This window comes from Phyllobates terribilis, unplaced genomic scaffold (genome assembly GCF_046119375.1).
Source record: "Phyllobates terribilis strain yellow unplaced genomic scaffold, ASM4611937v1 Scaffold_12__6_contigs__length_324123572, whole genome shotgun sequence".
Taxonomy (NCBI): Eukaryota; Metazoa; Chordata; class Amphibia; order Anura; family Dendrobatidae; genus Phyllobates; species Phyllobates terribilis.
Genome location: NW_027362772.1, coordinates 164711383 through 164737195, shown reverse-complemented (window position 1 = coordinate 164737195; position 25813 = coordinate 164711383). Strand labels below are relative to the sequence as shown.

General features: G+C 44.4%; 1 protein-coding gene across 1 annotated transcript in view; it reads right to left on the bottom strand.

Annotated features, from left to right (window-relative positions):
- The window catches only part of LOC141173169 (uncharacterized), an 85524-nt gene that overhangs the window by 45434 nt on the left and 14277 nt on the right, over positions 1 to 25813 (bottom strand). Inside the window, exons 2-5 of the mRNA XM_073657802.1 lie at positions 19392 to 19433; positions 17032 to 17307; positions 15433 to 15699; positions 13903 to 14178 (exon numbers count right to left, since the gene is read on the bottom strand). Of these exons, the coding sequence (XP_073513903.1) occupies positions 13903 to 14178; positions 15433 to 15699; positions 17032 to 17307; positions 19392 to 19433 (861 nt within the window). The remainder of the gene's footprint in view (positions 1 to 13902; positions 14179 to 15432; positions 15700 to 17031; positions 17308 to 19391; positions 19434 to 25813) is intronic.

Below are 25813 nucleotides of genomic sequence, written 5' to 3'. Positions count from 1 at the left end.
TTCCCAGGCTACTAATATCAGCCCCCAGCTGAATACATAGCCTTTACTAGCTATTAAAATGGGGGACCCCCCCAAAAAAATGACGTGGGGTCCCCCCTAATTTAATAGCTAGCAAAGGCTAGGCAGACAGCTGGGGGCTGATATTAATAGCCCAGGAAGGGAGCCATGAATATTGGCCCCCTCCCAGGCTAGAAACACCAGCCGTCAGCCGCCCCAGAAATGGCGCATTCATAGGATGCGCCAATTCTGGCACTTAGCCTCGCTCTTCCACGCTGCCCTGGTGCGGTGGCAGGGGGTAATAGGGTTGGGGTTGATGTCAGCTTATAATGCCAGCTGACATCAAGCCCAGGTTAGTAATGGAGAGGCGTCTATAAGACACCCCCATTACTAACCCCATAGTCAAAGTTAAAAAAAACACAAACACCCAGAATAAAGTCCTTTAATTGAAATAAAGACACAATCCTTTATTGTTCTAAATTAAACCATACCTACCATCACGCCCATTCCAGCTGAAGCCAACGATCTCCTGCAATAAAAGAAAAATAATAAAGCAACCTCATCCTTACCTTTCCATGGTTCCCACGACAGCTTCAGCTCTGCTACATCGAGATGACAGGCTGGACCGCAGCAGAACGCCGCCATCCAGCCTGTCATCCCGCAGACACTGAGAAGCGCAGGCTTGCTTGCGCTGCTCAGCGTCTCTCTGTGACGACATCCAGATGAGCCGAGTTCATGTCCAATGAACTCGGCTCACCTCATGCACGTCACTGACAGCGTGGGAAAATTCTCACGCTGAAGCGCTGATTGCAGGAGAATTTTCCCACGCTGTCAGTGACGTGCAGGAGGTGAGCTGAGTTCATTGGACATGACCTCGGCTCATCTGGATGCCGTCACAGCGAGACAGTGAGGAGCGCAAGCATGCCTGCGCTTCTCAGTGTCTGCGGGATGACAGACTGGATGGCAGCGTTCTGCTGCGGTCCAGCCAGTCATCTCGATGTAGCAGAGCTGAAGCTGTCGTGGGAACCATGGAAAGGTAAGGATGAGGTTGGTTTATTATTTTTCTTTTATTGCAGGAGATCGTTGGCTTCAGCTGGAATGGGCGTGATGGTAAGTATGGTTTAATTTAGAACAATAAAGAATTGTGTCTTTATTTCAATTAAAGGACTTTATTCTGGGTGTTGTGTTTTTTTTAAATACTTTACTAGAAATTCATGGCGGTCATGTCTAATACTGGCGTGACCCCATGAATTTTGGGCTTGGGGCCAGCTGATAATACCAAGCTGGCCCTAACCCCTTTATTACCCAGTGAGCCACCGCACCAGGGCCCTGGATGAGTTGGGTACAGCGCCAGAAGATGGCGCTTCTATGAACGCTCCATTTTCCGGGGTGGCTGCGGACTGCAATTTGTAGCGGGGGGGGACCCAGAAAGCTTGGGCCTCCCTGCGCTGCAGATTCCAGCCCCCAGCTGCCTAGTTGTACCTGGCTGGACACAAAAATAGGGCGAAGCCCCACGTACTTTTTTTTTAATTATTTCATGAATTTCATGAAATAATTAAGAAAAAAAGGCCTTCCCTATATTGTTGTGTCCGGCCAGGTACAAATAGTCAGCTGGTGGTTGGGGGCAGCCCGTTCCTGCCTGCTGTACCTGGCTGGACACAAATATAGTGCGAAGCCCCACTTCAATTTTTTTTAATTATTTCATGAAATTCATGAAATAATTAAGAAAAAAAGGGCTTCCCTATATTGTTGTGTCCGGCCAGGTACAAATAGGCAGCTGGTGGATGGGGGCAGCCCGTTCCTGCCTGCTGTACCTGGCTGGACACAAATATAGTGCGAAGCCCCACTTCAATTTTTTTAAATTATTTCAGGAAATTCATGAAATAATTTAAAAAAAATTGACGTGGGGCTTCGCACTATATTTGTGTCCAGCCAGGTACAGCAGGCAGGAACGGGCTGCCCCCAACCACCAGCTGCCTATTAGTACCTGGCCGGACACAACAATATAGGGAAGCCCTTTTTTTCTTAATTATTTCATGAAATAATTTAAAGAAAATTGACGTGGGGCTTCGCCCTATTTTTGTGTCCAGCCAGGTACAACTAGGCAGCTGGGGGCTGGAATCCGCAGCGCAGGGAGGCCCAAGCTTTCTGGGCCACCCCCGCTGCAAATTGCAGTCCGCAGCCACCCCGGAAAATGGCGCGTTCATAGAAGCGCCATCTTCTGGCGCTGTACCCAACTCATCCAGGGCCCTGATGCGGTGGCTCACTGGGTAATAAAGGGGTTAGGGCCAGCTTGGCATTATCAGCTGGCCCTAAGCCCGAAATTCATGGGGTCACGCCAATATTAGACATGACCACCATGAATTTCTAGTAAAGTATTTAAAAAAAACACAACACCCAGAAAAAAGTCCTTTAATTGAAATAAACACACAATTCTTTATTGTTCTAAATTAAACCATACTTACCGTCACGCCCATTCCAGCTGAAGCCAACGATCTCCTGAAATAAAAGAAAAATAATAAAGCAACATCATCCTTACCTTTCCATGGTTCCCATGACAGCTTCAGCTCTGCTACATCGAGATGACAGGCTGGACCGCAGCAGAATGCTGCCATCCAGCCTCTCATCCCGCAGACACTGAGAAGAGCAGGCTTGCTTGCGCTCCACAGTGTCTCTCTGTGAGGGCATCCAGATGAGCCGAGTTAATGTCCAATGAACTCGGCTCACCTCATGCACGTCACTGACAGCGTGGGAAAATTCTCCTGCACTCAGCGCTTCAGCGTGGGAGAATTCTCACACTGAAGCGCTGAGTGCAGGAGAATTCTCCCACGCTGTCAGTGACGTGCAGGAGGTGAGCTGAGTTCATTGGACATGAGCTCACCTTATGCACGTCACTGACAGCGTGGGAAAATTCTCCTGCACTCAGCGCTTCAGCGTGGGAGAATTCTCACGCTGAAGCGCTGAGTGCAGGAGAATTCTCCCACGCTGTCAGTGACGTGCAGGAGGTGAGCTGAGTTCATTGGACATGAGCTCACCTTATGCAAGTCACTGACAGCGTGGGAGAATTCTCCTGCACTCACCGCTTCAGCGTGAGAATTTTCCCACGCTGTCAGTGACGTGCATGAGGTGAGCCGAGTTCATTGGACATGAACTCGGCTCATCTGGATGTCGTCACAGAGAGACGCTGAGCAGCGCAAGCAAGCCTGCGCTTCTCAGTGTCTGCGGGATGAGAGGCTGGATGGCAGCGTTCTGCTGCGGTCCAGCCTGTCATCTCGATGTAGCAGAGCTGAAGCTGTCGTGGGAACCATGGAAAGGTAAGGATGAGGTTGCTTTATTATTTTTCTTTTATTGCAGGAGATCGTTGGCTTCAGCTGGAATGGGCGTGACGGTAAGTATGGTTTAATTTAGAACAATAAAGGATTGTGTCTTTATTTCAATTAAAGGACTTTATTCTGGGTGTTTGTGTTTTTTTTAACTTTGACTATGGGGTTAGTAATGGGGGTGTCTTATAGACGCCTCTCCATTACTAACCTGGGCTTGATGTCAGCTGGCATTATAAGCTGACATCAACCCCAACCCTATTACCCCCTGCCACCGCACCAGGGCAGCGTGGAAGAGCGAGGCTAAGTGCCAGAATTGGCGCATCCTATGAATGCGCCATTTCTGGGGCGGCTGACGGCTGGTGTTTCTAGCCTGGGAGGGGGCCAATATTCATGGCTCCCTTCCTGGGCTATTAATATCAGCCCCCAGCTGTCTGCCTAGCCTTTGCTAGCTATTAAATTAGGGGGGACCCCACGTCATTTTTTTGGGGGGGTCCCCCATTTTAATAGCTAGTAAAGGCTATGTATTCAGCTGGGGGCTGATATTAGTAGCCTGGGAAGCTCCGTGGGTATTACCCCCTTCCCAGGCTTCAAACATCTGCCCCAGCCGTCTGCTTAACCTCCGCTAGAGCCTAAAATTAAGGGGAACCCCACGCCAATTTTTTTAATAATAAATCATTTGTTCTAATACTAAATGACAAGTACAGTAACCAACACTATCACTGTACTTCATATATATGTGACTGACATGTTTCTATCTATCTAATCTATGTGTGAAGCTCTATTCTGTCTGTTATAAATTGTTGGGTACCGCTGCTGAATTGCCGGCCGGCTTTTTTAAAGAGACGGTGCATGAAAACACTATTATTTTTTTTGATAAATCCTTTACGCTAAATGACAAGTACAGTAAGCAGCACTGTCACTGTACTTCATATATATGTGACTGACATGTTTCTATCTATCTAATCTATGTGTGATTCTCTATTCTTTCTATTCTAAATTGTCGGGTACCGCTGCTGAATTGCCGGCCGGCTTTTTTAAAGAGACGGTGCATGAAAACACTATTATTTTTTTTGATAAATCCTTTACGCTAAATGACAAGTACAGTAACCAGCACTGTCACAGTACTTCATATATATGTGACTGACATGATTATATCTATCTAATCTATGTGTGAAGCTCTATTCTTTCGGTTCTAAATTGTCGGGTACAGGTGTATGCCGCTGCTGAATTGCCGGCTTTTCATGTTTCACTGTTGGCACTGTTCCCATCGATTTGGGCAATCACTGTAATGCCACAACCACCATGGCTGTGGCATTACAGTGAGTGGCAGACAATCCCTGCATGATTGGTGCTCTAAATAGCGCCAGACATGCAGGACACGCTTTTGGTGCACGAACAGTTATCGAACATAACCTCGAACAGCCGAATTTTTTGCAAATCGTTCGGGTTCGTCGAACAGCTCGAACACCGCCCAAAACAGCTCGAATTTGAGATTGGCGAACAGTTCTAGTCGAACACCGCTCATCTCTACTCCCTACTTACTGTATATTTATTGAGGGAATCAAAGAAATGTGGTTCCTCCTCTTTACAGTGTATCTCTGCTTTCTGACATTGGCCTGTTTCCTGACTATCCATCTGCCTGATGACTATTAGTGTTGAGTGAGCACTAAAATGCTCGGGTGCTCGAAGCTTGGGCCGAGCTCACCGTGATGCTCGGGTGCTCGACCCGAGCAACAAGCCCAATGTTAGTCTATGGGAGACACGAGCACCCCCGGCAGTCTGTAGAAAGCCTAAAAAGTGCCCAAAACAATAGTGACAGTGCTCAAATGACATGGGGACAGCATGGGCATCGCACCAGGAAGCATTTCTGACCCCCAGGTCACTGCTGTCAACAACGTGGTCAGAGGTATTAAGCCACGTTTACGGGCTCACAATAAAACGTTCAAAAGCGAAACTGAAACTGCTTTCCTGTGAAATATGTTCAGGAACATCCTTTCCAGGGTAAAGACTTGTGTATAAGGTAAAATAAATAAACAAAAACAAAAATACTCCTCCAAACCTTGGGCTATGTTCACAAGTAGCATTTTTTATGCGTTTTTGCACTTTTGTATTGCTTTCAACCGTGACAAATGCATTCACCGGGAAATGTCATTTTAACATTTTACAACCTTATCTGGCCATGTGCTGTGTGACACATGCATACAGTGCTGAAAAGACATGGGAACAGCATGAGGAAGACCCCTGGAAGCATCTCTGACACCCAGGTCACTGCCTAAAAGTGTGCCCATCAGAAGTGATCCTTGCCGTATCAGAAGATGCAGACTTGCAACTATCCCCGTGCAAGTCCTTGACCCAGGACAGTGTTCAATAGTACCTCCCCCATTCCTTGCAATGCATGCGCAAGTATGCAGCCTGCCACCCACCCACCCCAAGGCTGAAATACCATACTGCTTGCTTGCTTGCACTTGAAATTGGGCCTTTTATGCATGTGGAGGCGCAATCTGGCCAGCACGTCATGGCTGCGTCGGCGGCCTGGTATCCATACTCGGTCCCGAGCCGCCCCATGGCCGGTTGCCCACACATGGTCCCCAGCCGCCTGGGCACGGCCGGATGTCCATAAATGGTCCCCAGCCACCCTTATTTGTCCTGGTGCTCCTTATACACAAGCGCGCATACCAAAACATTACCTGTGCCCTCCACAATGCATTTAGTGGGAAGGACAGCCTAACCACAAACACGTGGACAAGTGAATGTGGCCAGGGATGGTCCATCTCACTGACGCCTTCACACTGGGTTAATATTGTGGAAGCCGGGACACAGTTGGACACTGGGATGCAACACGTCCTCCAGACATAGAGGATTGCGGGTCCTGGGTCAATCAGGCTTCAACACAAAGTTCAGAAGGTAGACAGCAGCAGTAGTCGGCCTCCTACACAACGAGTAAATTATTCATGATCATGAGGCCATCCATCTCCTTAGCTTTCTGTTCCTTGGAATGCAAGCACATGTATGTAGTAATGGCTAGGCCTGAGGTGGTCAGCGTTTTGGCGCATATCATACCTCCTTTGAGGATTGCTGGATGTTTTCCTGCTACTATCCCAGTTCTATGACTCCCGTTAAAACAAAGCTTCAGGTGATGAATGATGGATGAGTTGGTGGCAAAGGAGAAAGAGCAGGAGGAACAGGGACCATTCACATCAATATCAGGCCAGTCAACCACACATGTCTTGTAGGATATGTTTCTGTACCAAAAGGAGCGGTTCAGCTACACAGTTATAGGGCATACAGTGAATGCAATGCCTACCAAAAATTTTGAGGCATTCCAATTCCCCTTGGAAGTGACAGTGAGGTCAGAGGGCCTTAACTAAACCGGTTTTTCCATTTATAGCAACTGGATCTCCTGTGCACTGTTGGCCAAAGCAGTGAATGGAAGGCTTTCCAAAAATTATGAGGAACTGCAATGCCCCTTGAAACAGACTTGGATTACAGCGTACTAAAAACCTTCTACCCATTATTGGGGAGTGGGTCTCCCTTAGTGTTCACCTATGCATTGAAAAGCAAAAGTTGACTAAAATTAGGAGGAAGTGCAATGCCCGTTGGAAGAGTCGTGGAGGTTAGAGGTAATTAAAAACAACATTTCAATGCCCCTTGGAAGAGCTGTGGAGTTCAGAGTGGTTTAACAAGATGGTTTTGATGCCCCTTGGAAGAGACGTGGAGTTCAGAGTGGTTTAACAAGACGGTTTTAATGCCCCTTGGAAGTGACTTGGAGGTCACAGTAGCTTAACAAGACGGTTTTAATGCCCCTTGGAAGAGACGTGGAGGTCACAGTAGCTTAACAAGATGGTTTTAATGTCCCTTGGAAGAGACATGGAGGTCACAGTGGTTTAGCAAGATGGTTTTAATGCCCTTTGGAAGAGGCGTGGAGTTCAGAGTGGTTTAACAAGACGGATTTAATGCCCCTTGGAAGAGACGTGGAGGTCACAGTAGCTTAACAAGACGGTTTTAATGCCCCTTGGAAGAGATGTGGAGGTCAGAGTGGTTTAACAAGATGGTTTTATGCCCCTTGGAAGAGACGTGGAGGTCACAGTAGCTTAACAAGACGGTTTTAATGCCCTTTGGAAGAGACGTGGAGGTCACAGTAGTTTAACAAGATGGTTTTAATGCCCCTTGGAAGAGACGTAGAGTTCAGAGTGGTTTAACAAGACGGTTTTAATGCCCCTTGGAAGAGATGTGGAGGTCACAGTAGCTTAACAAGACGGTTTTAATGCCCCTTGGAAGAGACGTGGAGGTCAGAGTGGTTTAACAAGATGGTTTTAATGCCCCTTGGTAGAGATGTGGAGGTCACAGTAGCCTAGCAAGACAGTTTTAATGCCCCCTGGAAGAGACGTGGAGGTCAGAGTGGTTTAACAAGATGGTTTTAAAGCCCCTTGGAAGAGAGGTGGAGGTCAGAGTGGCTTAGCAAGATGGTTTTAATGCCCCTTGGAAGAGTCGTGGAGATCAGAGTGGTTTAACAAGACGGTTTTAATGCCCCTTGGAAGAGACGTGGAGATCAGAGTGGTTTAACAAGATGGTTTTAATGTCCCTTGGAAGAGACGTGGAGGTCACAGTATCTTATTAAGACGGTTTTAATGCCCCTTGGAAGAGACGTGGAGGTCAGAGTGGTTAAGCAAGATGGTTTTAATGCCCATTGGAAGAGACGTGGAGGTCAGAGTGGTTTAACAAGATGGTTTTAATGCCCCTTGGAAGAGACGTGGAGGTCAGAGTGGTTTAACAAGACAGTTTTAATGCCCCATTGGAAGAGACGTGGAGTTCAGAGTGGTTTAACAAGACGGTTTTAATGCCCCTTGGAAGACACGTTGGGTTCAGTGTGGTTTAACAAGATGGTTTTAATGCCCCTTGGAAGAGACGTGGAGGACACAGTAGCTTAGCAAGACGGTTTTAATGCCCCTTGGAAGAGACGTGGAGTTCAGAGTGGTTTAACAAGACAGTTTTAATGCCCCTTGGAAGAGACGTGTAGTTCAGAGTGGTTTAACAAGACGGTTTTAATGCACCTTGGAAAAGACGTGGAGGTCACATTAGCTTAGCAAGAAGGTTTTCATGCCCCTTGGAAGAGACGGTGGAGGTCACAGTAGCTTAACAAGATGGTTTTAATGCCTCTTGTAAGAGACGTGAAGGTCACAGTAGCTTAGTAGCTTAACAAGACGGTTTTATTGCCCCTTGGAAGAGACGTGGAGGTCACAGTAGCTTAACAAGACTGTTTTAATGCCCCTTGGAAGAGACGTGGAGGTCACAGTAGCTTAGCAAGATGGTTTTAATGCCCCTTGGAAGAGACGTGGAGGTCACAGTAGCTTAGCAAGACGGTTTTAATGCCCCTTACAAGAGCCATGCAGCACAGCATATTAAAAACATTATTCCCATTATTGGGGAGTGGGTCTCCCATAGTCTTTGCCTATGCCTTCCAAGCAAAAGCTGCCAAAAATTAGGACAGAGGAACTTGCAATGCTGGCAACATGGACCACGGTCACCCTGGTGGTATAGTGGTGGTGGAGGCTGAGGATAAGGAGAAGAGCAAAATACAGCTGAAATGAGGAAGTGTATACCCATGTCTGGGTGTGAAGCGGTGCATGGGAATACACCTCCCGAAATCCACAGTGGATTTGACTTTATGTTACTCTACTGTCATTTGGTGGTGATGAGAAGTCTGGCCCAATCCAGCCCTTGTTCATTTTGATAAGGGTCAGCTTGTCAGCATTGTCAGTTGACAGGCGAGTGCGCTTATCAGTTATAATTCCCCCAGCGGCACTAAAAACACGCTCCGATAACACGCTAGCGGCAGAGCGAGTTCATTCCAAGTGTCCAATTTGTAAACCCAATAATTAAAAGGCACAGAGGAATCACGGAGGACGCTGGTACGGTCGGCAAGGTACTCCCTCACCATCTTTTGAAACTTTCCACTCCATGTGAGAGTACCCCGCGTCTCAGGGCCTTTAAGCTGGGCGGGTCTCAGAAAACTGTCCCAGAACGTTGACTGTGTTCCCCTGCCTCTGCTGGATTGGAGTTGCGTCTCTCTCGCCTGTACGCCTTGGTTGGGCAACGAACTGTGACCTCTGCTGCTAGCGTGATCAGATGGGAATTTTTTTAACAGTTCTGCAGCAAGGGCCTTCTGGTACTGCCCCATTTTTGTAGACCTCTCCACCTCAGGAATAAGAGAGTGAAAGTTCTCCTTGTAGCGGGGGTCTAAAAGTGTCACCAACCAGTAATGACTGTCTCCCAACATTTTGACAACGCGAGGGTGACGGTTAAGGCAGCGTAACATAAAGTCAGCCATGCGTGCCAGACTGGTAACGGGCAAGACTTCGGTGTCCTCACCAAGATGACAACTGACCATGCTCTCCTTTTCCTCCTCCTACTCCTCCTCCTCCCCCCTGTCCTCAGGCCACCCACGCTGAACCGATGGTATGACAGTTGTACAGGTACTACCGTCTACTGTGCATACCAGCTCCTGTTGTTCCTCCTCCTCCTCCTCCTCTCCCTCATTGTCCCCCAATGCACATTGGGATGAGATGAGGCTGGGCTGTGTGTAATCGCCCGCTACAGCTTTTTGATCCATCTCATCATACTCTGGCTGCAATGCCTCCTCTTTAATTTTCTGCAGAGAGCGTTGCAAAAGACAGACAAGTTGGATGCTGACGCTAATGATGGCGTCATCGCAACTCACCATCTTGGTGGACTCCTCAAAGTTTGTCAGGATGGTACATATGTCAGACATCCAGGTCCACTCCTGAGGTCTTATGTGTGGAGTCTGACCTGAATATCGACGGCCTTGTTGCAGCTGGTACTCCACAACTGCTCTCTTCTGCTCACAAATCCTTTGCAACATGTGGAGAGTAGAATTCCAACGTGTGGGGACATCACACACCAGTCAGTGTGCCGGAAGCTGCAAACGCTGCTGCAACACAGCAAGGGCGGCGGAAGCTGTAGCCGACTTCCAAAAATGAGCTGACAGGTGGCATACTTTGTCGAGCAGATCTGGCAACTCGGGGTACGATTTAAGAAACCGCTGAACCACAAGGTTAAGCACATGAGCCTGGCATGGTACGTGTGTGATCTCGTCTCGCCTCAGAGCCGCCACCAGGTTACGTCCTTGTCACACACGACCATGCCTGGATGTAGGTTCAGCGGTCTCAGCCACAGATCAGCCTGCTCTTTCACAGCTGTCCACAACTCACAAGCAGTGTGAAGTTTATCACCTAAGCTTATGAGTTTCAGCACAGCCTGTTGCCGCTTGGCTGAGGCAGTACTGCAGTGCTTCCACCTTGTAACTGATGTGGTGATATCTGAGATGGAGGCTGAACATGAGGAGGAGGAGGAGGATGATGTGCAGGAGCTGTACACTGTGGGGGCAACTCTGACTGACATAGGGCCCGCAATCCTCGGTGTGGGGAGGATGTGTTCCGTCCCAAGGTCCGACTGGGTCCCGGCTTCCACTATGTTTACCCAGTGTGCCGTCAGGGATATGTACCGTCCCTGGCCACAAGCACTTGTCCACATGTCCGTTGTCAGGTGGACTCTCCCAGTAACTGCGGCACGGCAGATGTTTTGTGACACGTGCTTGTGTAGTGCAGGGATGGCACACCGGGCAAAATAGTGTCGGCTGGGGACCGAGTACCGAGGGACGGCCACCGCCATAAGGTTGCGGAAGGATTCCCTCTCCACCAGCCTAAAAGGCAGCATTTCCAACGCAAGCAGTCGTGAAATGTGCGAATTTAGGACTATGGCCTGGGGGTGTTGGCTGCGAATTTGCGCTTTCGTTCAAAGGTCTGGGATATGGACAATTGAACGCTGCGGTGGGACGTGGACGTGGACGTTGATGCTGTTTCTTGAGAAACTGCCATAACAAGTGAAGACTGAGAGGAGGGGGCATCTTTGCATGCAGTATGGACAGGAGATTGCCTTGCATGCACAACAGGGGGTTCTCTTACGCGCACAACAGCGGAAGAAGCAGTGGTGACACTCGCTGACACTGGTCGTGGACCCTGGGGTTCGCCCCACAAAGTCAGGTGCTTTGCTGACATGTGCCTGATCATGCTGGTGGTGATCAGGCTGGTAATTTGCTGATGCTGGCCTGGCAGGTGGTACAAATGGCCTTTTTGGGGTTATCAGCAGAGTCTTTAAAAAAATTCCAGACTCTGGAAGACCTACCGGTTGTACTGGCAACGTCCCTCGTGTTGGTGTTATGGGGAACGGTTGCCTGCCTTCTGTCTGCGGCCACCACACTGCTTCTTCCTGCCTGTTGGGGTACTCTGCCTCCTTCCCCCTGTGTGCTGCTGGCCTCGTTCTGCGTGTCCTCCTGCCACGTTGGGTCAGTTACTAGATCATCCACCACCTCCTCCTCTTCCACTTCCGCACAACGGTCCTCCTCCTCACTTCGTGGCAATTGTGTCTCGTCATCGTCCACCTCTTGTGACAAATTGCCAGCGTCGCCTTCCTGTGGCCGTGGCTGTTCAAATATTTGGCCATCGCTACATGGGATCTCCTCTTCCACCACTTCAAGCGGAGCAGGCGATGGGCCCAAATATGAAAATGGACCAGTGACCAGTGTTTTTTTTTTTATTGAAAAAAGGCAAAAAACTGGATAACACAGAGATATGAACCGTGGAACTGCAAAACCACAGTTCTAGTTATGTGGCCTACACCAGACTCTTTTAAACAGATATATTTGTGTCTGAACAGTCAGCGAGACACTCAAAATGTAATTTTTTATGTAAAAAGGTGGATTACACCCAGAACTGAACCGTGGGAGAGGAAAACCACAGTTCTAGTTATCTGGCCTACACCAGAATCTTTTAAACAGATATATTTGTGTCTGAACAGTCAGCGAGACACTCAAAATGTTTTTTTTATTGAAAAAAGGCAAAAAAGTGGATAATACAGAGATTTGAACCGTGGAACTGCAAAACACAGTTCTAATTATCTGGCCTACACCAGACTCTTTTAAACAGATATATTTGTGTCTGAACAGTCAGCGAGACACTCAAAATGTTTTTTATATGCAAAAAAGTGGATTACACCCAGATTTGAACCGTGGAAGAGGAAAACCACAGTTCTAGTTATCTGGCCTACACCAGAATCTTTTAAACAGATATATTTGTGTCTGAACAGTCAGCGAGACACTGAAACTGTTTTTTTTATACAAAAAGGTGGATTACACCCTGATTTGAACCGTGGAAGATGAAAACAACAGTTCTAGTTATCTGGCCTATACTAGACTCTTTTAAACAGATATATTTGTGTCTGAACAGTCAGCGAGACACTCAAAATGCTTTTTTTTATTGAAAAAAGGCAAAAAAGTGGATAATATAGAGATTTGAACCGTGGAAGAGGAAAACCACAGTTCTAGTTATCTGGCCTACACCAGACTCTTTTAAACAGTTATATTTGTGTCTGTACACTCACTCAATTTTTTTTTTTTTTTGGGGGGGGGGGATACCAAAAGGTTAATAAGACGAGTATTTGTACAGTCTGACTGAGGAAAAAAAAAAAAAGAGGATTTAGATTAAAAAAAAAAAATTTTTCCTGGCCCCTGAGACCTGGGGCTAAGTCTAGCAATTTGAAAAGCAGCACACAGGACTGTAATGCAGTGTTTGTTGGTATAACCACTGCATCTCCTATACAGCCTGCCTGCCTGCCTGATATCTGGGATGGACATTAGTCCTGAGAAGGACTGTTTGTTTGATTTTGCAGGCTTTAGAGAACCTGCACTACCTATTTCGCAGTATAAATCTCTCCCTAACTGAGCAGCACTCTCCCTACACCGTCTGATCCAGAGCGACTGTGTCCAAGATGGCGGCGCCCGGTTTTAAATACTCGAGGTGAAGCTGTGCGGCCAGCCAATCACTGTAATGCCCACAACCAACATGGCTGCGGCATTACAGTGACTGGCTGGAAATCCCTGCATGTTCATTGGCTCTGTAAAGAGCGCCAAACATGCAGGGCAGAGACCCGATCTCCCGCCCGAGTAACCCGGAAATGCTCGGTGCTCGCCGAACAGCCCAAGTAGTGAGATGCTCGGGCGAGTACCGAGCAGTGTCGAGCATGCTCGCTCAACACTAATGACTATTCATCTGCCTGATGGCTATCCATCTGCCTGATGACTATCTATCTGCCTGATGACTATCCATCTGCCTGATGACTATCCATCTGCCTGATGACTATCCATCTGCCTGATGACTCTGCTTTTGTTTTGGACATCTTGGTTTGACGTGGCTCTTTGACTACTCCTTGCTAGCCAGGCTTCCTGGCTAGCTATCTCATACTGCTCCTGATGGCACTACCAATTAGATTAGTACTGTAATTTGTTCATAAAGAAATGCAGGGAAAATGCTGACAGTGTTTTCCCCGCATCCTAGCTTCATCAGGGGATCCTGTGGTGTTTACCATCGTGAACCAGATTTTAACATTTGCTGTATCACTACAAAGACATCATAAGTTTACATGACCATAGCAAAGGATTTGCTGAATCCATATAAATGTATTAGCGCCATTTTGGAAATGGTTTATGTTTTACAATAGATACTCTTACCTTCGCCTATCACAGCGGCATCACTAATAAGAGAATCTGCAAAGTCTCCACCCATCCGAATGCGATATATACAGTAATATCTCCGATGAGACTTTTCAAGGTATGGTACTATGAAATTTACTTGATTTTGTTTGACCACATTTTTTTCATCTATAACATCTTTGCTTTCATTAAATAGCTGAAACCACATATTTTTATTTTCCTCTGGTGCCGTGCAGATAATTTTCAGTTTTCCTTCTTCATTTTCCTCCCAAGTGATTGAAGGGCTGTGGATAGCTGAATAATATACAGATGGAAAGCATGTCAGAAAATGTCTTAAATGATAATGTACAAAAACGGAAACGTACTGGTACAGCCAGTGTCGCCCACAGCTGTATTCATAATCTAAAATCTCCAAGCATTCTCTGCTATCTGACTGTCAGCCAGCAGAATTATAAATGCAGCTCTGGAATATATCGCAGGCTGTAACTCTAAATAAATAACATAAGGGATTTACAAAGTTTACAAGTTCTACATCTTACATCATTTTTTCCTAAGATCCACACCCTCTTATCGAATGATATTCAAAAAAAGAGTCTAAAACTCATGAAAAATGTTTCTAAAGTTTAAAGGGAATCTGTCACCAGGTTTTTGATACCCCATATGAGAGCAGCATGATATAGGGACAGATACCCTTATTCCAGTGATACGTCACTTACATGGCTGTTTGCTGCAATTTTGATTAAAGACTGTTTTCTCTGCTGCAGATCTAGCAGTTCTCTGAATTTGAGCTCTGTATAACCCTGCCCACACCCCTGGTTGGAAGCTTTGTTTTTCACTGTGCATAGGCAAAAAGCTGCCAATCAGTGTTGGGGGCGTGATCAGACTATCTGGCAGCAGGTTGACTAGTCCTCTAGTGATAACCTGATAACCTCCTTTTGATAAAACAGTGATTTTATCAAAACTACAGCAAGCAGCCCAATGTTTAAATACTCTCCAGAGAGTCGCCGGTGATAGCTCTATTTTCCTTTCTCCAGGCTTGAAGTACTAGTAGTCGGCTAGTGTCTTCTTGGAGTTCCCTTGGAGGATAGTTGGCGTTATCTCTCTGGTGTCTTCTCAAGCTAAGTGTATTCCCTTGTTTGTTTACCTGTTTGTCTTTAGTTGCAGTGAGGGCTGACTAGTGCTCACCCTTCCCCTCCCTATCTAGGCCTTATTGCTAGGGGCAGTCAGGAATTAGGTTTCCTGCTCGGCGATAGATGCAGAACCTATTTAGGGACATTAGGGGAGTCAGGGTGTTGTCTGATCGGCCTGGCGGTCTCCACTCCCCCTTTCCCTAGTGTTTGGGCTTCCTCCCCCTCTTCCAGTCATTGTGCACTTAGTATTTCCCTCACCTTGCGTGACAATATCTGTTTGAACCAATATACAACAGTCTCCACAACCTAAGTTTGTAGGAAACTTTTTCATGGGATCATGATCTGTGCTGTTAGGGCAGCCAGATCTTACTGTTAAATTCCCTTTAAGAAAAGTTAAAATGAATTCATACATTCTTACCTTTAACGTCAATCATCAAAGATTCACTGAAATCTGACTCCATCTGTAAATTTTCGTACATACAAGAATATTGCCCAGCATGCGCTTTATTTGCATGGTGAATGACATACATAAATGGATTGTTGCTATTTTCCGCTATTTGAGCATTATCCTTGAAAAGGGTAAAAACAATTTTTGGATACGAGGAAGCACACATTATGGTGATGTCCTGTCCCGGCTGGACAATGCTCCTTGGTTCCACGGTAATTGTTGGCGGTGGGTATCTGTCTGTATAAAATCCACATAAACATTGTTTGAAATCAAAGGCATATTTTATAGGATATATTGTTTGATGTGAAAAGTGTAACTGGATGGACATGTCTTATATCAGGTATCTAGGAAACTTTGATGACAAGGGTGTAGCTTAGAGGACCTGTCACCAGGTCAAAACTGGCCAGTTTTTGCTCTTATTTTATTTTTACAGCTCACCTGAGTATGCAATTTGTTTTTCCTTAAAATCCATTATACAGTTCCAGAGATATGTGCCTTTTTATTTGGTGCTAATTGTTTATGGTCTTTCATAGGGGGCGTGGCACACAGGATAATAATGCAGAGTAGCCTAAAGACCTACCCCAGAGGATCCTGTCAGCCTTGCCCCCATGCTAATGATTATAAAAATTAGGACTAAATAAAATGGCCCATATCTCTGCAACCATATGGTGGATTTTAGACAAAAAAATTGCATACACAGTGGAGCATTGGGAATAAAATAAGGGAAAAAATTGCCATTTTTGACCCTATGACAGGTCCTCCTTAAGGTGGTGCAAGTGAAGTAGTTGCAGCCAGACCCTAGAGCTCAAAGGGATCCAAAGTCTCCTCTACCACATACATAGACACCAGTTTTATAAAAGACAAATGACTGAGGACCTTTACAGATTTTGCATTGGGAAATAGAGGCTTCGTGTTACACCTTACTAACATTTCATTTGGTAAAAAGGTGATGTTTAAATCCCACCCCAGTAACACCCACAGAGTGGAAGGAACGCCCACTATTAGTGGGGGTTTTATGTAAACGCTGCCCCTCTAAGTACTGGGACATGCCCAGTTGCCCATATTTGCCTGGAATATTCTTTGAAAATCTCAAAAAATTTGAGACTGTTAGCAACTATATGGATGGCCTTATGAATAAACAAAGGGCATATGATTATATTATGGTCAGGTTTTCTACATTGCATGGGTCCCCTCTTATGTTTCCAGGTCAAAGAAATATCCTGGAATCAATGAGAAAGTACTGGATTCCTTGAATTTTTCTGGAATCCAATATATCTATGTCTCGAGAGGCTTCTTCAGTGCTGAAGTCTGATCAGACCTCTTTATGTAGGTTATTACTTTGTGGGCATACTACTTTATCTGCAGTGATGGAACAGTAGGAAATAGGTGCAAGGTGGCACCAATGAATAAGAATTTTTGGCTTGGGGTAAGGACTGTAAAGCATCAGAACTATTTGGAACCATGTAAGGGCATCTTTTGTATTGCCAGCTCTTGGCACAAACACTGGTAATGAGATTGTCATGCATGATGCCTTCATCCCCTCATATTATAAAATAGTATTTGCCTTACCGCTCACATATAGGTACATGGGATCGCTGAGCTCTGATAACTCTGAATTCCTCCCATATTGGCAGGTGTAGAGTCCGCTGTCATTTTTTGTTAAATTTGTGAATGCAAGTGTTGGAGTGACTTGTTCTGCTATTGGGTTCTTATTTCCTTCTTTTCTCCAAAAGAATCGCTGAGCATTTAAGGAATCTGTGCAATTTAAATAGGCCGTGCTACCAATCAGATAGACATCATTTGGATCTTCTGTACTTATTTCTAATGTGGGCTTTGAAACCTTTCCTAGATCGAAAAGAAACCAAATAACATGAAGGCCCAGGTACAGAAAGTGCTAATGGGAATTTAGCGTAAGAAGTTATACATTTCAAGATTGTCTGTTATACATAAAAAATTGCAAAATTACTCATTTGGATACACTGATCCCTTAGAGGTGTTTTCTAGGTTTCGGAAAATCCATGTTCTTAAGCTGTAATTGGTTGTAAAACAATAAACTGTTCTTTACTCACCCTCTTCAGGTCCAACGCTGGGTCTCCTCCTCTACTCCTGGTGTCTGTTGTCTGTGGTGCTGATGTCACGTCAACAACACTGCAGCCAATCAGCAAGCTTTGAGGGGCTTGTGCCATCAACTCGAGCCAAGCCACTAAGCTGCAACTGTCATGCTGGTGGATTATAGACCTACTGCACCACGGGCCGGGCTGACCCTTGATGGGCATGGCTAAGTGTCTATCTGGTTATTACTATAGCCCCTGATGGTGGAGTCAGGCTTGAGCTGCTGGTAGCCGCCAGGTACCACCCCAGGACACTCCCCGGTACTGCGGCAGCTAACCCCAACGGTCAGGATCCCAGTCATGGACACGGACTCGGAGTCACTGGCAGGACAGGATTCAGAAAACTGCTAGAACAGATTTCAGAGCTGGTTCAGGCAGAACAGGATTGGGCTCGGACAGAACAGGATGTTCAGACAGGGCATACTCTGGGTTTAGTCGAGGTAGGTTCTTTAACGCTTGCAGAGGTTGAAGGTGCAGGTTCAGAGAGGACGGGTTCAGAACTCAGGATCAGGTTCTGGCAGGACGGTCTTAGGAAAAGGTTCAGGTTCAGACTGGACAGGTTCAGGAACAGGGACCTAACAACAGAATAGTGAGTACATACAAAAACTAAAACTAACGTTGCTCAGGCACCTCCCTACAGGGGAGGGTGCCTTAAGTACGTGAGGCCTCCCAGCTATTGGACGGGGACACTTCTGGAGCGCGCTTGCGCAAGCTGCCCCTTTGAGAAGCTGTTTTGGGTCAACCGTTGTAAGTTGAGAACATAACTTTCTGGATATTAACAATGAGCTATTGTCATCTTCACCTCTCCGCAATCTCCTGTTATCCTGCTTGCTGGGGGGGTGACACACTCCTAAAAAATGACAGTTCGGATGACCACTGGCCCGAATTGGGCACTTTCCCTGCCTGCAAGCATAGGCAGCTTCGTCCTAGCCGCATCGGAAAAGCACAGAAGCACTGAGGCTGGCCAGATTGCTCTAACCAAAGAATTTGCAAGCGCTGATCCTTCACTGGGAGACCGGCCATCTCTTTTAGACTACCGAGGTAATGAGTGGCACACTGTAATATTAAGAATCCTTTCATTCTTGTCAATGGAGAGGATTTTTATTAATTTTTATTTATTATTTGTTTTTACAAGCACTTTGCAATTTTACTTATTTATGATTATGAGGAAACCATTTTAATTAGCTTCAAAGTGTCACCTAAAATAAACAGAAACATGAGAAATACCAACAGGACAAACAACTAAAATGGCTTGAAATAGAAAAGTCAGAATAGCTGCTGGAAGGTGTAAATTACTTTTTATGGTGAGGAGCTTCTTCAGGATCCTGTGCAGAACACATCTGTACCAGAACACAGCATGGAGCCATCCTTCACCAGTATCCAATGGAGCAGCTCATCCTGGACAGGTGACGAGCAGCACAGAACATGTAGTACTGCACTCCACAGTAGAGAGGCGCCATGCCCTTCAGTAATACAGGTGTTTTGTGAAATGCTCAGTGCTGGTTGCCTCGATGTCACAGTAAATTACACATGGAACAGATCGGCAGTGACACCATTGTATATTGAAAATGTTATTACCAAAGGCCATTGTCACTAGAAGGACTACTGAGGACATGACTTAACATGGGGTATACAGATCCTTATTTGGTACCATATTTGGTGCCATAGGAGAAAGATTTATAATTATTATTACACTTGAAAATGTCTACTTGGACTAAGAATGAACATGGTGCTCTTGAACCATCATCGTATACTTGTGTGAGTCTTTACATTTGGGCTAGAAGTCCATAAATAATACCCTTTTTTTATATTACTCACCGTATACACCACTTTGTGTTGTTATTATCATCAGAATTCCATCTGAAATATAAGAAAAAAGTCCTTTATATTCGTTTGTCATAGATTAAATATATACTATGATAACATAGGAGATCCTGGATGGATAATGCATCAAGTGAATGAATGCGCATCAAATCTTAATATGCCATTAAAGGGAATCTGTCAGAAAGATTTCACCCCCAGACTATTTATATGCACATGTAGATCTTTCAAAGACAAGTTCAGCGATACCTTTCCATGACCAGTCCATTCCTCCATTACTGAGAAATAACCATTTGAGTTAATATGCAAATGAGGCTATAGATCTGAAGCCTCTGTCACTCCAGCTCTATTTCCCCACCCAGTGCCACCTCCTACTGTCTCCTGTCTGCTCTCTTGCCTGAAATCACAGAAAATACAGTCTGTAAGTCAAACAGGAGGAGGCAGCGATGGCAGGGAATAGAGCTGGAGTGACAGACGCTTTAGATCTACAAATAGTTCTTCAACCTCATTTGCATATCAATTCAAATACTGATTTCTCAGTAATGGAGGAACATGTAAAGATATTGCCTGACTTGTCTTTGAAGGAGCTACATGCACATACTGTATATATTGTTTGGGGATGAAATTTTGCTGGCAAATTCTTTTTAAGATAAAAGTAAAAATCAACCAGAAGACAAGGTTAAATGGATGTAATTTCGATATGATAACATGATTTTGGGTACATTCAAAATGAAATTATAAAAAAAGAAGTGACACACCATTGCATAATGTTTGATCATTGTAAAGTAGACAACTTTTCTGTTTGTTCAGTTTTTCAGTATTTTTAGTTTATGAATTTTATCTCAGCCTGGGAAACAAAATCACTATTCTACCTAATATATATATTTTTCTAATTCATATACAGTACAGACCAAAAGTTTGGACACACCTTCTCATTTAAAGATTTTTCTGTATTTTCATGACTATGAAAATTGTACATTCACACTGAAGGCATCAAAACTATGAATTAACACATGTGGAATTATATACTTAACAAAAAAGTGTGAAACAACTGAAAATATGTCTTATATTCTAGGCTCTTCAAAGTAGCCACCTTTTGATTTGATGATTGCTTTGCACACTCTTGGCATTCTCTTGATGAGCTTCAAGAGGTAGTCACCGGAAATGGTCTTCCAACAATCTTGAAGGAGTTCCCAGAGATGCTTAGCACTTGTTGGCCCTTTTGCCTTCACTCTGCGGTCCAGCTCACCCCAAACCATCTCGATTGGGTTCAGGTCTGGTGACTGTGGAGGCCAGGTCATCTGGCGTAGCACCCCATCACTCTCTTCCTTGGTCAAATAGCCCTTACACAGCCTGGAGGTGTGTTTGGGGTCATTGTCCTGTTGAAAAATAAATGATGGTCCAACTAAACGCAACCGGATGGAATAGCATGCCGCTGCAAGATGCTGTGGTAGCCGTGCTGGTTCAGTATGCCTTCAATTTTGAATAAATCCCCAACACAGTGTCACCAGCAAAGCACCCCCACACCATCACACCTCCTCCTCCATGCTTCACGGTGGGAACCAGGCATGTAGAGTCCATCCGTTCACCTTTTGTGCGTCGCAAAAAAGACACGGTGGTTGGAACCAAAGATCTCAAATTTGGACTCATCAGACCAAAGCACAGATTTCCACTGGTCTAATGTCCATTCCTTGTGTTCTTTATCCCAAACAAGTCTCTTCGGCTTGTTGCCTGTCCTTAGCAGTGGTTTCCTAGCAGCTATTTTGCCATGAAGGCCTGCTGCACAAAGTCTCCTCTTAACAGTTGTTGAAGAGATGTGTCTGCTGCTAGAACTCTGTGTGGCATTGACCTGGTCTCTAATCTGAGCTGCTGTTAACCTGCGATTTCTGAGGCTAGTGACTCGGATAAACTTATCCTCAGAAGCAGAGGTGACTCTTGGTCTTCCTTTCCTGGAGTGGTCCTCATGTGAGCCAGTTTCTTTGTAGCACGTGATGGTTTTTGCAACTGCACTTGGGGACACTTTCAAAGTTTTCCCAATTTTTCGCACTGACTGACCTTCATTTCTTAAAGTAATGATGGACACTCATTTTTCTTTACTTAGCTGCTGTTTTCTTGCCATAATACAAATTCTAACAGTCTATTCAGTAGGACTATCAGCTGTGTATCCACCTGACTTCTGCACAACACAACTGATGGTCCCAACCCCATTTATAAGGCAAGAAATCCCACTTATTAAACCTGACAGTGCACACCTGTGAAGTGATAACCATTTCCGGTGACTACCTCTTGAAGCTCATCAAGAGAATGCCAAGAGTGTGCAAAGCAGTCATCAAAGCAAAAGGTGGCTACTTTGAAGAACCTAGAATATAAGACATATTTTCAGTTGTTTCACACTTTTTTGTTAAGTATATAATTCCACATGTGTTAATTCATAGTTTTGATGCCTTCAGTGCGAATGTACAATTTTCAAAGTCTTGAAAATAAAGAAAAATCTTTAAATGAGAAGGTGTGTCCAAACTTTTGGTCTGTACTGTATGTGTATAGATAAATTGTTTATTTCGGTTATATGCCCTAAACAACTGACAACAGTTTTTTCTACTTTATCTACTTCCCCTCATTCTTTCTATTCCATTCATGTTTTATAAGTCACATCTTCATAATTGTGCTTTTACAAAGTTCCTTCCAGGGCAGTAAAGTTTTACCATGGGACAAATCTAAAACATTAATCTATTGGTGTTTTATGGCGGCCGTTGCATTTTTAAGTGTATCTGCCATCCATTCTGTCTGCTTGTATTGCTCATAAAATAGGAGTGCTGCCACATCTTTTCTTAGAACTTTACACACGTGGTCAAAATTGTTGGTACCCCTCGTTTAATGAAAGAAAAACCCACAATGGTCACAGAAATAATTTGAATCTGACAAAAGTAATAATAAATTAAAAATCTATGAAAATGAACAAATGAAAGTCAGACATTGCTTTTCAACCCTGCTTCCACAGAAGTTTTAAAAATTAAACTCATGAAATAGGCCTGGACAGAAATGATGGTTCTTCTTAACTTAATATTTTGTTGAACAACCTTTTGAGGCAATCACTGCAATCAAACGATTCCTGTAACTGTCAATGAGACTTCTGCACCTCTCGACAGGTATTTCGGCCCACTCTTCATGAGCAAACTGCTCCAGTTGTCTCGTGTTTGAAGGTTGCCTTTTCCAGACGACATGTTTCAGCTCTTTCCAAAGATACTCAATAGGATTTAGGTCAGGGCTCATAGAAGGCCACTTCAGAATATTCCAATGTTTTCCTCTTAGCCATTCTTGGGTGTTTTTAGCTGTGTGTTTTGGGTCATTAACCTGTTGCAAGAACCATGTCCTGCGGCTGAGACCAAGCTTTCTGACACTGGGCAGCACATTTCTCTCTAGAATCCCTTGATAGTCTTGAGATTTCATTGTACCCTGCACAGATTCAAGACACCCTGTGCCAGATGCATAAAAGCAGCCCCAGAACATAACAGAGCCTCCTACATGTTTCACAGTAGGGACAGTGTTCTTTTCTTGATATGTTTCATTTTTCCATCTGTGAACATAGAGCTGATGCGCCTTTCCAAAAACTTCCATTTTTGTCTCATCTGTCCATAGGACATTATCCCAGAAGCTTTGTGGCTTGTCAATATGTAGTTTGGCAAATTCCAGTCTGGCTTTTTTATGATTTTTTTCAACAATAGTGTTCTCCTTGGTCGTCTCCCATGAAGTCCACTTTGGATCAAACAACGACAGATGGTGCGATCTGACACTGATGTTTCTTGAGCTTGAAGTTCACCTTTAATCTCTTTAGAAGTTATCCTGGGCTCTTTTGTTACCATTCGTATTATCCGCCTCTTTGATTTGTCATCAATTTTCCTCCTGCAGCAACATCCAGGGAGGTTGGCTACAGTCCCATGGATCTTACATTTCTAAATAATATGTGCAACTGTTGTCACAGGAACATCAAGCTGCTTGGAGATGGTCTTATAACCTTTACCTTTACCATGCTTGTCTATAATTTTCTTTCTAATCTCCTGAGACAACTCTTTCCTTTGCTTCCTCTGGTCCATGTTGAGTGTGGTACACACCATGTCACCAAACAGCACAGTGAGTATCTGTAGCCCTATATACAGGCCCACTGACTGATTACAAGATTGTAGACACCTGTGATGCTAATTAGTGGACACAACTTGATTAAACATGTCCCTTTTGTCATATTATTTTCAGGGGTACCATCATTTCTGTCCAGGCCTATTTCATGAGTTTAATTTTTTTGAAAATTCTGTGGAAGCAGGGTTGAAAAGCAATGTGTGACTTTCATTTTCTCATTTTCATAGATTTTTAATTTATTATTACTTTTGTCAGATTCAAGTTATTTCTGTGACCATTGTGGGTTTTTCTTTCATTAAACGAGGAGTACCAACAATTTTGACCATGTGTGTATATTGTGCTGTCCCTCTGTTAATCCATCTGGAAATATATAAATACGTTTACCACTTGCTGCTACCATTTGCCTGGTCAATACATTGTGTATCTACTGCCTAACGCTATCAGTATTCTTTGGAGTGGAGAATGGTTAGGTATAGTGAAAAAATTTAATATTTGAAAAATACTAAAAAAGGGCAAAATGAATTTTAAGAAAAGAAATCCAGACTTATCATTTTCTGGGGAATACAAATACAGTAAGGGCTCATTCAGATTCCATTGATTTTGTTTTGTACGCAAAAAGTTGACCGATTTTCACCAGTGTGTATGAGAAGAAGTTCATAAGTTTTTGGTCAGTGTGACAGTTTTTACAATCAGAATTTCATCTTTTTTTTGAGTACTAGAACATGAAAATTGGACATCACTAGGACGGCATCTGAGTATCTGAGTCTATTTTTTTAAGGACCCATAGACTTGCATTGATCAGTTTGATCCAAGACTTTTGGATCAATATCAGACATGTCTCCGTGTTTTGATGCGGACCACTCAGTTCACAGAAAAACACGGACATGTGCACAGCCCCACAGACTGTAATGGAAACGAGTTCTATCTGTGAAAATTAAGTATAGAACATAAAAGTGAAAAACTGATGTCTGAATGAGCCCTTAAGAAAAGTTAGGAAAGTTAATAGGTCCAGATACCTATCTAGGAGCAGCCATAGGACTGATTTTGCTTTATATGATGACATTACACCAGTGATAGACAAATAGTAGATTGTGTTCCTCCATGAGACTTGAAAAGTTGTAATATAAGCTGTTTTTCTGATAAAGAAGTGATAAAAGTTGACAGTTGATATAGTCGTATACTGTGAAGGAGCAGCATGTGCAAGAAGTCACCAATTATAGAAGCACAAGTATGGGGGTGCCAAAAGGAGCATGTCAAAAATATAGTCTGCTCTGTGCTATATGTTCTTGGCCCTGATCTCGTAGCCGACTGCCTGACACATACTCCTCAAAAAAGAAGAAACCATATGGAAACCGAATGGTCACTGTGTCTGATAAGAACCCAAACTTACCCAAAATGAGAGATTATTTGTTATCAGTCTTTGCTATGGTACATGTTTTTCGGCAAAGCGGAGATTATCACGATGTGCAGGCTGCACTCAAATTTGTTTTTTTGCCTTCAGAAAGGAGCTGTTACTGCACCAAAACACGTTGGTGTGTATTAAAAACCTTGCTTATTCTCTCTGAATCTCATCCTTTCCATGAGTGCAGCCGGCACATCATAGTAATCTCCACTTTGCCAAACTGCTATCTGGACAATGCTTGCCTCCAGTCATGGGCGGCATCTACAACATATCAGGCTTCTACCGTTGTTCTGCCCTTACACAATCCCTACAGGTGAACATTACCATCATCCTTATCCCCATTTTGTTCTTTACAGTCCTGCCATCTCTATGCACCTTTGTACAAGTAGAAAAAATAGGTGAAAGAGGTATACATGATATGTAAGTGATTTGATCCATTAATGACATCACCACAGGATATGCCATGAATGCTGATAGATGCAAACCCCACCATTGGTGATCCACATCCTTCTTGGAAAAAAGGGCTCTTTCATGTCACCCGGAATGGAGAGTTGGTCATGTATGTGCAGCTCTCTACATTCAATTGTATAGAAGTTGGAATAACAATGCAGAGCTTGGCTATTTTCAGAAATCCCATTCAAAAATATTCCCGGCGACGTGCTATTGATCTACTGTACATTCTTGATCTAGATGAAGGTCCCAGTTGTGGGACTTGCACCTGTTGTCATAGATTGGCAGACCCATCTAAAAATACCCAACTAACTAACCTAATAAAGATGATCTAATACATTTGCTGGACCCTGGCTCGGCCGCCAAGTCTGCCACCATACAGTAGCCCTGTGAACTGCTTCTTAGCTGCTGGCATCCCCAGCTTCTCTTTTGATTA